Below are 12,393 nucleotides of genomic sequence, written 5' to 3'. Positions count from 1 at the left end.
GATCGCCGTGGTGGGGGATAGTGGTGTAGGAGTCACCATGCCAGCTCTGTCCCACTAGATTCCCCCTATGTGTGGGTGCTCTAACCCTGGCTAGCTAGGCTGGCTCTAAGGCCATAATTCACCAATGGTGCAACATCAATCTGCAGTGGAGAAATTGTTCCCACACCTTCATATGTTTGCACTGTTTCTTTTACTAAACTGGCCTACTTTCCATGTTATGAATATTAAAAACATTTTATATGGCCTAATTAACTTGCTAGCATTTCGCAAACAGTGATAAGACCTGCTCCCTCCCTTGAAGAGTATACACTCTAAGCTAGACAGAACAAATACAAGATAAGACACAGGACAATAGTACAAGCAATGGGGTGGGCGGTAGAAGGAATTGTTTTGAAAATGTAGGTTTTGAAGAGCTGACAGAGTGGCTACGAGATGAGGCTACATGGCCTATTACAGATAAAACAGCCTTATTCACTGCAGTTATGTACAGCAGTGCAAAGTGCATGTAAACTGCTACCAAATCAGAATGGTAAAGATTTCTACACCCACTTTGTACTCATGTAAGCAGCTATAACAGGATGCAAGACAATGGTGAACCCGGCCTATAGGGGGCAGTATAGTAAAAGGCACAAAGCCAGAAAAAAATGAAGGCAAGTATGCTGAAAACAGTTGAAAAGTAGGAGAAGAGATAGAAGGCCAAGATGACATCTGGAGCACATTTATTTTACACAGATGGGCAGCAGGGGCTCCAGACACAGATTTTAACTCTTTTCTTGTATCACCCACTGTTTTTCCATTGCTGTACAGTTAGTGGCTGCTCTTCCCTCTCTCCGGCACGTTTGGATCCCTCTTCACAGCTACTTAACAGTGGCAATGTATTGGCCACAAGAAAATTAATCACAGAAAGCAAATGTAAGTATAGGCTCAGTGTCCTGTTATGTGGAAATACATTAATGGCATTAATATTTCCTGGAAATTATAACTTCTGTCCTTTAAGTTTCCTTACTAGATAGCCTGCCAAAATGACACCTCTGCCTTTTCCAATGTCAATGCCACCAGTGCTAAGTTTGTCACAAGTTATTCAAATATTTTTGATCTTTTCTGCAGAGATCAAATTCTGTCCTCACCTCCTGCCTCTCCCCCTTCCCCCCTGCCAAATGGGTTCAAGTATCTGAGCTACTAAGAAACTATGAGACACTCTTGTGACCAGCAAACTAAGATCCTAAAACCCAGAAATGATTAGCAAAGATGTCATGTAATTTATCTCATGCTGGATGTTCTTTATGTTATTTACAGGTGTAAAGTCAGGAGGATTAAGAGCTTTTAATATTTGCCTGGTACTGGATCTTCCAACTCCTGCAAAAATAGTGCTGTTGGCGACTTGAGTTTCCTGCTACCGCAAAGTACACACACACACACACACACTCTCTCTCTCTTTTATAAATGTTTACACACCCAAGCTGCCAGGAATCGCAATCCCATCACTTCCTACCACCTCCACGCACTTTCCTGTATCTTTGGGAGTTTGTTTTCTTACCAAGCAGCTGCAAATATACCTTTTTGCTTTTGACCAGAAGGCGAGGCAGTTCCCAAGGAGCCAGCAATGCCCGGTTTCCAACTTGGGCCATTCATACCTCCCAATGGATACACAGAAGTGTTACATATAGGGAACACAAGACCAAAATAACAGATTTAAAAAAAAACTAAACACACCTTAAGGACGCATAAGGGGAGAGAACAGAAAGAGGCATGCCTGGACTCATCTATCCATGCACGATATTTGTAAAGGCTGCTGAAGAACTGGTACATGGATTGGGGAAAATGTGTAAAAACACACTGCAGGTACATGAGACTAAAAGAAATCTACCTTTGCCCATTCCCCCAAACACACAAAAATAGCACTGTGACCCAGAAGATACTAATACTTCAGTGAACCAGCTGAAACAGATATAGGAAGGTTACTCTGCCTGTTTAAACTCAGTGTACTCTAATGCATTATGACTGAGAAGCCCCATTCATTACACAGGAAACCCCTATTTTTAAGGGCTTATAACCTTCTCAGCTAAGAACAGGTGCCTCTGGTAATTTTGGTATTTCTGCAGAAAACCAGATCTCTCCATGGTTGTAAGAATTAGAAAATAACAGACTCTGCATGCTCCAAATCCTGAATCTTTATTTGGTTTAAACTTGGCCCTTAGGCTAACCACTCCTTATAGTCACTGGGAGTTAATCAGAGTAAGGACTAAGGATTTTTCCTCTGTCTTTTAACAATGTACTGAGGCATGCAATTCTTGCGGGTCCATCTGAGGCAAGCATGTTGAAATAAAGTGTTCATTGGTTATGAGACCAGTTAGAGATCAGTTTAAATTTCCCCGTGCTGCAGTCTTCGCCCCCTGGCCAAAACAACATGACAGTATGTGTCCAATTCCAATTTTGCAAACTGTGGTTCTCTGCATTGAAATCTGAAAAAAAGTGCACAAAATTGGAAATTAACAGCCATTTGCAATATATGCTGCTCCCCTTGAAGACGATGATAAAACTCCCATTGATGTCATCACATCCCATGAAAAGATAAAGGTAATTCAGGAGCGAGGCTACCAGACCTGGTGGAGCCTTTGAGATGCCAACTTTAATATTAGGGATTATTAGGAGACGTAGTGGAGGAGGTGGGGGAGTAATTATCCCACATCTGCCTAATGCTGGGTTTCTCATCCTTTCCTCTGACGCATCTTGTACTGACCACTATCAGACACAGGATACTAGACTACAGGGACCATAGGTCTGATCCACTCTGGCAATTTCCATGTTCCTTTATGTGCATGTGGACTGGATAAGACTCATCTCCCCCTCTTTTTAAAATCATGTCACTGGGGGAGCTTGGCCAATAAAGAGTGAAGGGAGGCCTAGTCAACTGGTTGGCCTGTGCCTGAATCTGATGATTAAGGCTTATGTGATGGCACTCCAGACGCAGCACCTACAAAAGAGGCCTACAGATGGCCGCAGAAGAGGCTCAACAAATTTGGCAGACTTATTGCTGTCCCCCAAGTCCATTTGCACGATCTAAGCTGCAGAGTAGGTGCACTGCACTGAAGATCTACAGTGCGAACCCCAGAGAGCATGACATTACATTCAGATAAAGACACCCATGTGTTTACTCATGCATGTGGTTTTTTCTTCGTTTTTTGAAACCAAAAGTCACAATTAAACTCACTGCAAAAATGTGATTGTAATGTTATATTTGAGAATGGACATATCTGATTTTTCAGCCCCCAGAGAGGCATGCATAGGTGCACAACAAATTCCCATTGTTTGTGTGCATGTGGCGAGTCTGGCTTATATTTATCCAGGCACGTGCTCAAAGGAGGGATTTGCTTGCGCACAAATCCAGTCATGCCTCGTGGCTGAAAGTCAGGCTCTTACAGCCTAAATCCAGATTCCATCAAAATTCTCACTGAACATCAGTACAACCAGCATTTGACCCTAAATGCATAGAAGTTTTAAAACAGAAAGCTACAGTTCCCACAATAAGTATAATATGTATAACCTATTGCATACATTTAATATAAGGCACAAAATATGTATACTACTACTAAATATAACATGTATACAATGTGGTGAGTTGATTGAAATGGGGCATGTAACAGAGAGTCCAATCCTGCATTCCTTGTGCACCCAAAACTCACATTCAAATCCATGTGGGTTGGGTGTGCAAGAATGCAGGATTGTACCAATTGTGGCACACCCTCCACTCTCATCCTGAGACATTTGAGTAATCGGAGTTGCTCTGTATAAAGTACAGGAGACCAGATTCAATGAAAAAGCCAGGCTCCAAGCAAGTCAGTCATGAAATAGTTATCTGTACTGGCTTCCTCATTTGGACTTGGTAACCCTTGGAAAGTCCCTGGAATGACGTTTCCAACCTAACAATTAAAAAGGTTTTAATTATACAGAGGCTCAGAGCTCTGGGAACAAGCACCATCCACAGAGCCAGTAAACAACTGCAGAAAATAACATGTTCAAGCTGCTCTTTCTGCTGGTTGTTTCTCAATTCTGGCAAAAAAACAAAACAAAAATGAATCTAGAAAGAGAAAGAAAGTTAGCGAAACTAGTGTTCTATCCTTAAATAAAGAATAAAGAAAGAAATCTGGAAGGGACCGACTCTGTGGGTGTTTGTTCTTGATTTGTTATTTTGGCTGTTCTTGGATATCGAAGGAGGGGAAAGCCAGGAAGAAAAGTTTAAAGCCGAGTTCCTGAGACTGAAGCAAACAGAAGAGGAAGTGGGAACAGGGATCATTTGTTTTAAGTTTTAAATGTGCTTTTCGCTGGGTTTGCATTCTGGACTCTGCAGTTACGGTTTCAGTTCTCCTTGGAAGTCTTGGATACATAAGGAAGCAGAATAATCAGTACAATAGTGAGATGCATTTTAAGGAGCAGTTTATAGTTCAAGTCTCAGTCTGGATGGATTAATAACAGGGGGCCAAATACCACAGTCCTTCCTCTGGCAACACTCTCACTCCCACTTACTTCAGTGAGAGTGTTGCCTGAGTAAGGACTGCAGGTTTTGACCCAACAAGTTTCACATTTAAGGAGTCCCAGGTTAGATGCCTTGAAACATAAGCTTGTTACAAAGAAACTGCTTCCCCCACCCCCATCAATATCAGTATACATAATTCTTTGTGTACTAAAATCTGGAACTGATTATTTGCTAAGAAACTTTACTCCGCCCCGCGCCCTCCAGCTTTATTATTTCAAATAGCTAAAAAGTGCCCTTTGGGGACTAGGGGAAGAGTAGAGGGCAAAGGCAGAAATTAGCAAACACCACTTTAAGGACTAAACACATATTTTAATGATTTAAATTAATATGGATGTGAGTTATTTCCTTTAGCAGAGCCTGCCAGGTTTCAATAAAAATTGGGAAAAAAAGTCGTAAGACTAAGGGAGTGGGAGATGTGAATCAACTTGAAGACAGTCAGCCTGCAAAAATGCAAAGACAGCAGCAATGTTAAAAATGGATTCAATCAATTTAAATCAAAGTAGACAAATCCAAGCCAGCCCAAACTGCAAATAACTTTTTATAGTTGTGAAATGCAATGCACAGCTCAGCGGCAGCCCTTAAAGCTTAAGCAAGTAAAGTCTAAAGTTTGTGTGCACTCTGATGTTTTATTTTACATTGATTAAATAAGTTCCTGTTAAAATTTGTCAGGAGAGTCAGACGGATTCATACTCTAATTTTGCCTTTCTAAAGAAACGTGCTTATAAATTGCAATGGAAAATGCACTTAAACACACACATTGTTTCATAACAGATCGAGGAGTTAAAAGTGTTGTGGAATAAACATCTGAGGGCTGGAGTGGGTGACACTTACTGTAAAAAGGACGAGGAGGTGATGAAGGACAAATGGAAATATATAGGAAAGAAATTAAGAGTTTAATATTTCCGCTTCAGTCTAGTCTTCCATTTCAGAACTTCAGAGGGGAAACTGATCAGCTTTTGCAAACGTGTTGCTTTCCTGATGCAAAGAGCAGATAAACAAGTTTACGGGTGGTTGTTTTTTAAAAAGTCAGTCTGTCATGTTTCAACCATGTGCCCCGCTCCTTTCTCATCCCGCCAAAAGAAGAAAAAAAATTAATAAGAGTGAAATGAAACCTAGATGGACTGAAAACCCATCTGTTACATTCAAAGAGGGGAAGGGAGTGCAGCACAGAATGCAACGGGTACTCATGCAGAAAGCGCACCCCGTGCAAACACAAAATAGTACTCCAGTTTTCGACCAAGCAAAGAGGGGAAATCGAGAGGGCCTTGTATTTTGTCAGTGTCCCTTGCTAGGATCTGATCGCAGAGACCATCTTAAATAAAAATCTGCCAGTGTGTTGTTAAGCAGCTGGAAACTGGGTTCCTGCTTGATTGGGGAAGTAGATTGCCTTGGGGCGGGGGGAGACCTCCAACACATAAGCACGCAACTGGTGTCCAGCAGAGAGGAAAGAGCTTCACTCGAAAAAAGCAAACGTTACTACCTAGCTCACAGAATCAATATCCTGCAAACAAACACAAAGAGCCCTTCCTCTTTAGTTTCACGGTAATTACAGCTGGGAGAAAGGAAGATGAGTCTCTGCAAACATCAGCTTTGTTTTGCTCATCTGCCACCTCGAACCCGACCACAGCTACGCAGCCACTCTTGCGCGCACACCCCGCCTGCCTTTACAAAACGCTAAAGTTGCCGTTTCTTTCCTGCACACGAGAAGGAAAGCGGGGAAACTACCTGGGGGGGCGGGGGATCTGGGCCCTCGCAGAGCCTGCTGCAAAGACACAGCTCCCGCCCGGGGCGTTTTGCAAAAGTTCAGTGCAAGCTGAGCTGGGGGATGAGGGGGGGCAGCCCAAAGTGGGTGCAGCAATGATGTCACCACCCGTTGCATAATTCCAACACTCACAAAGGAGCGCGGGCCCTTCCCCCGCCTTCTAATCACAACCAAGTTGTACATGCACGTCGGGAAGGGGGTGGGGAGCTTTGAAAAACTTTCCTCCTCGTACCAGGAGCCCAGCGCAGACTCCGATCGGCCTTTGCCTTCCCTCCCCGCCCCCCTCCTTCCTCTTGAAAGTTTTCTCGGGCCCGACCGGCGGAGTGAGTCAATCGCGCTGTCAATCATCTGCCTCCTCCCCCTCCCTCCCCGGCTGGCAATGGGCCGCGAGCTCCTCCCCGGGCCGGGCTGGGAGCTTGCAAACTTTATAAATTGAGTTTAGGCAAAGCGGCAGGGGAAAGCGAGCTGCTGGCCGGAGGCAGAGCGAGGCGTGGCGGCAGAGCAGGGGGGAAGGACTCGGAGCAGGGCGCTGGAGGCTGTGCCTTACTTCCCACACTGCGATCTCTTGCGCCGGGCTAGTGCTGCTCTGCCGCCCTGCGATCCCCCACCATGTCCACGGCGCTGGTGTCTCCGACCATCTTCGACCTGAGCGAAGTTCTGTGCAAGGTAAAGGGGCTCGCCTGGGCGGCGCGCGTGGGGCTGATCGGCCCCCTCTGCCCGTGCGGCTTTAGGGGATGCAGCTCTTGTCGGTTCTTTCACTAAGTTCGGTGCCTGTTTGGACTTAACTGTGTCGCCAGCCCTCCCTGGCGCTCGCCTCGTGCGGCGAGGGGAGTTTGTGTTGCCTCGATCGTAAGTCAGTTGCTGCTTGCCGTAAAATTATTCTGGTCTTCTCTCTCATGAGCTGATTGTGGCTGGTTTTCCTGCCTTTCATTGCCCCTAGGAAGGACTAAGCGCAGCCGAGCAAACTTGTTAAATGTTTTGAGAGCCTTTCCGGAGTTGCGTTTTTAGTTCTCTATTTATTTTTGCAAATAGTCTTCTGGAGGCCAGTGAAGTTGTAAAGAGAACTCGTTAATGTGACCAAACTGTTTGTGAGTTGTTCCCTTTTTTCACTGTCTCCTCTTTCTCCTCCCCTAGCCAGACCTCCGAGGGAAAAAGATTTCTAATGTGTTAATCGCAGCATTTTTGCGAAGATGTGTGTTTAACGAGTTCGGGTATGAACTCCCAAGAATCCAAGTAGTTTTGTAAAACTTGTTGAGGACGTTTCCCTTCCCTCTGAGTTCAGTGCTTTTGAACTGAGATGATTCTAAAAGTTTTGGAAATGTAAAACTTCCTTTTTTTGTGTGCATACGCGTGTGTCAAAGCTACCTCTGGCTTCAGAGAGCTGTTTGACATGGGGGCGTTGGTAAAAGGAATCTTAACGTGTTAGTTAGAAAGCTTTTTCTTCCGAGTTGTTGCTCGGCCACTTTTAATTGCTTAAGTTTTAGGCTGCTGTAACACGCCTGGTCTTGTTGCTGTGATTTTCCCAAGTTAGTTCTGCTTCTGCTCCTACAGCTGCAAATTTACTTTGGGTGCAAAACGATCTGGTGATGAGGTTCCTTTAATAACCTTTGCAGGCCAGTGTGGTGCACTCACAGCTGCTTCCATTCGCTCAATGCAGTTTTACTTTTCTTATTTTCCCTCCTCCCTTTCGGATCAGCTTTGTTCCCTCCCACCCCCTGTGGATTTATCCTTTGTTAAGCGAAATTCTGTCTAAAGACACCTTTTTTTCTCAGTTTATAACAGAGCTGGTTTAAAAAGGGAAACAAAAGTAGAGTTCTCTACCCTCAACAAACTGATAGTCAAGAAAGTACTTTTCCTCTTACTCCTTAGATTTTTTCCATGTTTTGAAATTATTGGTGTAAAATGATTGCAGATAGACTCTAGACTGACTCAGTTTTTTTTTTGCCTGTTTACTTAAGAGGTGACAATGAAGGTGCACTACTAAAACAGTGCTAGGAGTGTCATATTCAATGAATGTGAACAAGGGCTGTGCCTCCCCTTTAAAAACAAAACACACAAAAAATTAATCTGGACAGATGAAGAGCTTTAATATTTAAAACGGAGTTTGCAGATGAAGTAACTGGTTCCTGATCCCTTCCAGACTTTCCTTGCAGCCCAAAGGCTAATTGCAAAGGAATCCTCTTGCGGTTAGGGGTGAAGACTGGCCTGGATCAGATGAAATGCTGTTGCTGTGCTGGAGGAGCAAGAGAAATGGGATTAATTTAGATCAGTAATTAGTGCATTTCCAAAAAGTTCCATGCCCCCACCCATTTGTCTCACACATACGCCCTGTCCCTGAAGCAGGACTGTCTCAGATAATGCTTCTGTACTTCTCTATAGTGCAGAAAATCTACAATTCTCAAAGGTTTCTACAATAGTCTCTGACACTAAAGGGGTTTGTAAACAGGGTGGAATAATTCAAGAGAGGAGAGATGACAGGAAATACTGGCTCTTGGGTCTGGCAGGGGTCCTGAACCTGGGGGAGATGTGGCTGTGGGACCGCAGGTGGAGCAGGGTGAGCAGTTGCTTGCGGCAGGGGAGGACTGTGACTCTGGAAGGAAGAATAATGGGTTTGGCTCTTGCAGGCAGCACTAGGTGTTGGTAGGTGGGGCATCCAAGTTATTGCCTTGGGCGGGGGAGGTTGTATGTATTGCAGGTTGACTGGGTAGATGGGGCACCTGGTCATTGCCTGGGGAAGTGGGTGCTGTGTAACAGGATGATTTGCTGTCCTGTGAGGTGGGATATTAGAAGGAGGATTATTTTGCAGAGCGATGGGGCTGTTGAAGATAGAGGCTAGGGTTGATATGGTGGGGCTGGATGTGGTCACCTTGTTGACTGATGAGTTGCCTTGGGAATAGGCTGCAGGAGGGAGCTGGAGCAGGCTGGGTGACTCTCTTGTTTTTCTCTCCACAGAGTAACAAGATGTTGAACTACGGCCCTTCAGGTGTTGGAGGGTGTCTGTTGGATAGGAAGGCAGTGGGCACCCCATCTGGCGGGGGTTTCCCTAGGAGGCACTCTGTCACCTTGCCCAACTCCAAGTTTCACCAGAACCAGCTCCTAAGCAGCCTCAAGGGGGAGCCGGCCCCTGTGCTGGGTCCCAGGGAAAGCCGTTTTCGGGACCGCTCCTTCTCTGAAGGTGGTGAGCGCCTGCTGCAGCAGAAGCAGCCCGGGGGACAAATCAACTCGAGCCGCTACAAGACAGAGCTGTGCCGCCCCTTCGAGGAGAACGGTGCCTGCAAATACGGTGACAAATGCCAGTTTGCCCATGGCATCCATGAGCTGCGGAGCCTAACCCGCCACCCCAAGTACAAGACGGAGCTGTGTCGCACTTTCCACACCATCGGCTTCTGCCCTTATGGGCCTCGTTGTCACTTCATCCACAATGCCGAGGAGCGCCGTGCTGTGGCTGGGGGCCGGGACCCCACCGTCGCTGACAGACCCCGCCTCCAGCACAGCTTCAGCTTTGCTGGCTTCCCCAGTGTCACTGCCAATGGGCTGCTGGACAGCCCCACCTCAGTCACCCCACCACCCATGCTGAGCACTGATGACCTTCTGGGCTCGCCCACCTTGCCAGATTGTGCCAGCAACCCCTTCACCTTCTCCAGCCAGGAGCTGGCCACTCTCTTTGCCCCCAGCATAGGGGTGCAGGTGTCCAGTGGGGGTTCACCCACTGCTTTCCTCTTCAGGCCCATGTCTGAGTCCCCCAACATGTTTGACTCACCCCCCAGTCCTCAGGACTCCCTCTCTGATCAGGAAGGCTATCTGAGCAGCTCCAGCAGCAGCCACAGCGGCTCAGATTCACCCATCCTGGATAACTCGAGACGTCTTCCCATCTTCAGCAGACTCTCCATCTCTGATGACTAAACTGGGGTTTCCTCTTGCCCTTCTCCCACCTTTATTACAATGTTAAGCTGAAACTCCCCCCCCCCCCCCCATACCCCCAATCTAAGGGTTAGATGTTAACCTAAAGGCTGTCCACTTGCCTGTAGCTGACTCACTGGCTTAGACCTTAAGTGCCAAATTACAATAAAAAGCAATAACCGTTTACAAAATTAGTGCCTTTGAACATTTTCACTGTGACTGTATTACCTCTCTGGCTGCAGAGGGCACCAGCAGCCTCTTTTAAAGCTCTGTGCACTTCCAGATGTGCAGGGAATATCCAGAACCAACTGCTCCCTCCACTGGCCACAATAATACATTGTTCCTTCTCCCCTCCCTTCCCATTGGCCAGTTTCTGCTAGACTTATGGCATGTGGACAGCAGTTAACATCCAACCCTTTTCCCCTTTAAAGACTAATCTTGCCTGGGTCTGCTCAGGTCTGCAGGAAGAAAAAGCTGAGAATGGACAAAGATTGTAACATGAGTGGGACTTGTGATTGGGGGAAAAAGCCAGATGGACTATGAAAGACTTGATTTTGGTGCTAAAAGTTCCCCATGTATACATGTGACATCTTTACAAACAATAAATAAAACTAGAGGGGGTGGGCAAATGGAATTCATTCCACACACGCAAGTTCCGTGTATTCAAGTTCCAGTAGACATAGCTTTAATGGTTTTGCTCTAGAGTACGTTAGATCTATCTTAGAGCACTCACGCCAAGCTTTTTATTATTTTTTTCTGGGTTTTTAATTTTGTATAACTTTTCAGAAATTGGAGAGCAGATTTTGCTTGTCACTGCACAACAATATAAAAAAAGCTTATTTAACTTATCAAAACGTATTTATTGCCGAAACCTATGCTTTTTGTTAATTTTGTTCATATTTATCGGGATGATGAATCCATAGAATATATTCTTTTATGTTTAAATTATGATCTTCCATATTAATCTTAAGATTGTGAAGTGTCTTTTTTTCCTTTTTTCCCCCCACAGTTTAATATATTATACTACAATGACATTTTTGTAACTTTACACTTTTTTGGTTATTTTATTTTAAAAAATGAAAAATTAATTTAAAAAAATGCAAAAACTGTGTTTGGATTATTTATTTTAGAATTTCCCCCCTTTTTTTGTGTTGGACTGCAAATTGAGTTAATGTGATCTTTTGCCTTTTCTCTTCCTCCTCCTCCTTCCCCTCCCCCCTAGGTCATACAACACCTGGGCTTTAGAATGTATGTGTATAAGCTCTGTTGTGAGACAGTATGGAAGGAAGACATTTTACTTCCTTTTTTTTCGATAGCTTCTTAAAGGAGACAAAAGCCTTTGGCTTAAAGTGCCTATTTGAAGACATTCCAAATGCAGTTTGTCTTTGCCTTTCTGTATTCCAAGTTTGGAGTTTTCCTTGTTGAGGTGAATGGGACTGGCACAAAGAAAATAATGAATGTAATTTTTTTCCCCCCTGTTACTGTTCACTACATTGCTTTTTTTCCTCTGAGTTTATTTAAAAGAATCTCTTTTGTAACGACTGTTTGCAGTTTAAATCAATAAACCCCAAGTTTTTTCAAGAAACTGACAGTGAAATTGGTTTTTCTTGCAAAAACAAGATGCTGTTTTTTTAAAATAGCCACTCAAATGTAGAATACTTTCTCCTCCCAACCCACAGTCTGCATGGGGGGCTTTGATATACCATCTCTCCTTCTCGGAGATGAGAATATTCTGATCAATTTAAACAAGAAAATGGGGGTGTGGTTCCTTGTAAGAAGACACAAGCAGTGGCTTGTTCGATCAGGCTTTGTTGATCTTCATGTTTACACTGGGATCTTCCTCCTGTCTTAATTTTCAGAGTCACTCAGGCTTTTCCTGCAAACTTCCTCTTCTGATATTTGTATCTGGATCTCCTGGACTGGCTTCCACTCCTGCTAGAAGAGATGGACCTTTATTGCACCAAGAGGGTATGAGCTATGTTTTGAACTAGACTCTAGAATAATTTCATCAGAAACTTCAGTTTATGAATTATTTTCAGATTTCAGGGTTTGCACATTAGTAACTGTTCTAGTTAGGCTTTTAGAGGGACTACATATTTTACAAGGTGAAAGAACACCAACCAAAAGCGGTTGAGTCAAAATGCATAAATCTCATCCCACATCATAGCCCAACCCTCACTTACTCCTTCAATGCAAA

General features: G+C 44.5%; 1 protein-coding gene and 1 long non-coding RNA gene across 3 annotated transcripts; one reads left to right on the top strand and one right to left on the bottom strand.

The window, feature by feature from the left end:
* Nucleotides 1-1,925: 1,925 nt before the first annotated feature.
* Nucleotides 1,926-6,598, bottom strand: LOC116821500 (uncharacterized). Of its 2 annotated transcripts, none has more exons than XR_012655781.1 (3): nt 6,429-6,598; nt 5,366-5,509; nt 1,926-2,462 (listed from the first exon to the last, which is right to left on the bottom strand). It is a non-coding gene; the product is annotated as an uncharacterized LOC116821500 (long non-coding RNA). The 2 variants fall into 2 exon arrangements; XR_004372928.2 differs by lacking the exon at nt 6,429-6,598 and adding an exon at nt 6,015-6,416.
* A 108-nt stretch (nt 6,599-6,706) lies between these two features.
* Nucleotides 6,707-11,781, top strand: ZFP36L1 (ZFP36 ring finger protein like 1). The gene is made up of 2 exons (XM_032774791.2): nt 6,707-6,962; nt 9,249-11,781. Exons 1-2 carry the CDS (start codon nt 6,906-6,908, stop codon nt 10,197-10,199), a joined length of 1,008 nt encoding a protein of 335 aa, XP_032630682.1. The 5' UTR covers nt 6,707-6,905; the 3' UTR covers nt 10,200-11,781.
* Nucleotides 11,782-12,393: the final 612 nt, after the last annotated feature.

This window comes from Chelonoidis abingdonii, chromosome 4, assembly GCF_003597395.2.
Source record: "Chelonoidis abingdonii isolate Lonesome George chromosome 4, CheloAbing_2.0, whole genome shotgun sequence".
NCBI lineage: Eukaryota > Metazoa > Chordata > Testudines > Testudinidae > Chelonoidis > Chelonoidis abingdonii.
This window is presented reverse-complemented; position numbering and strand designations above follow the sequence as displayed.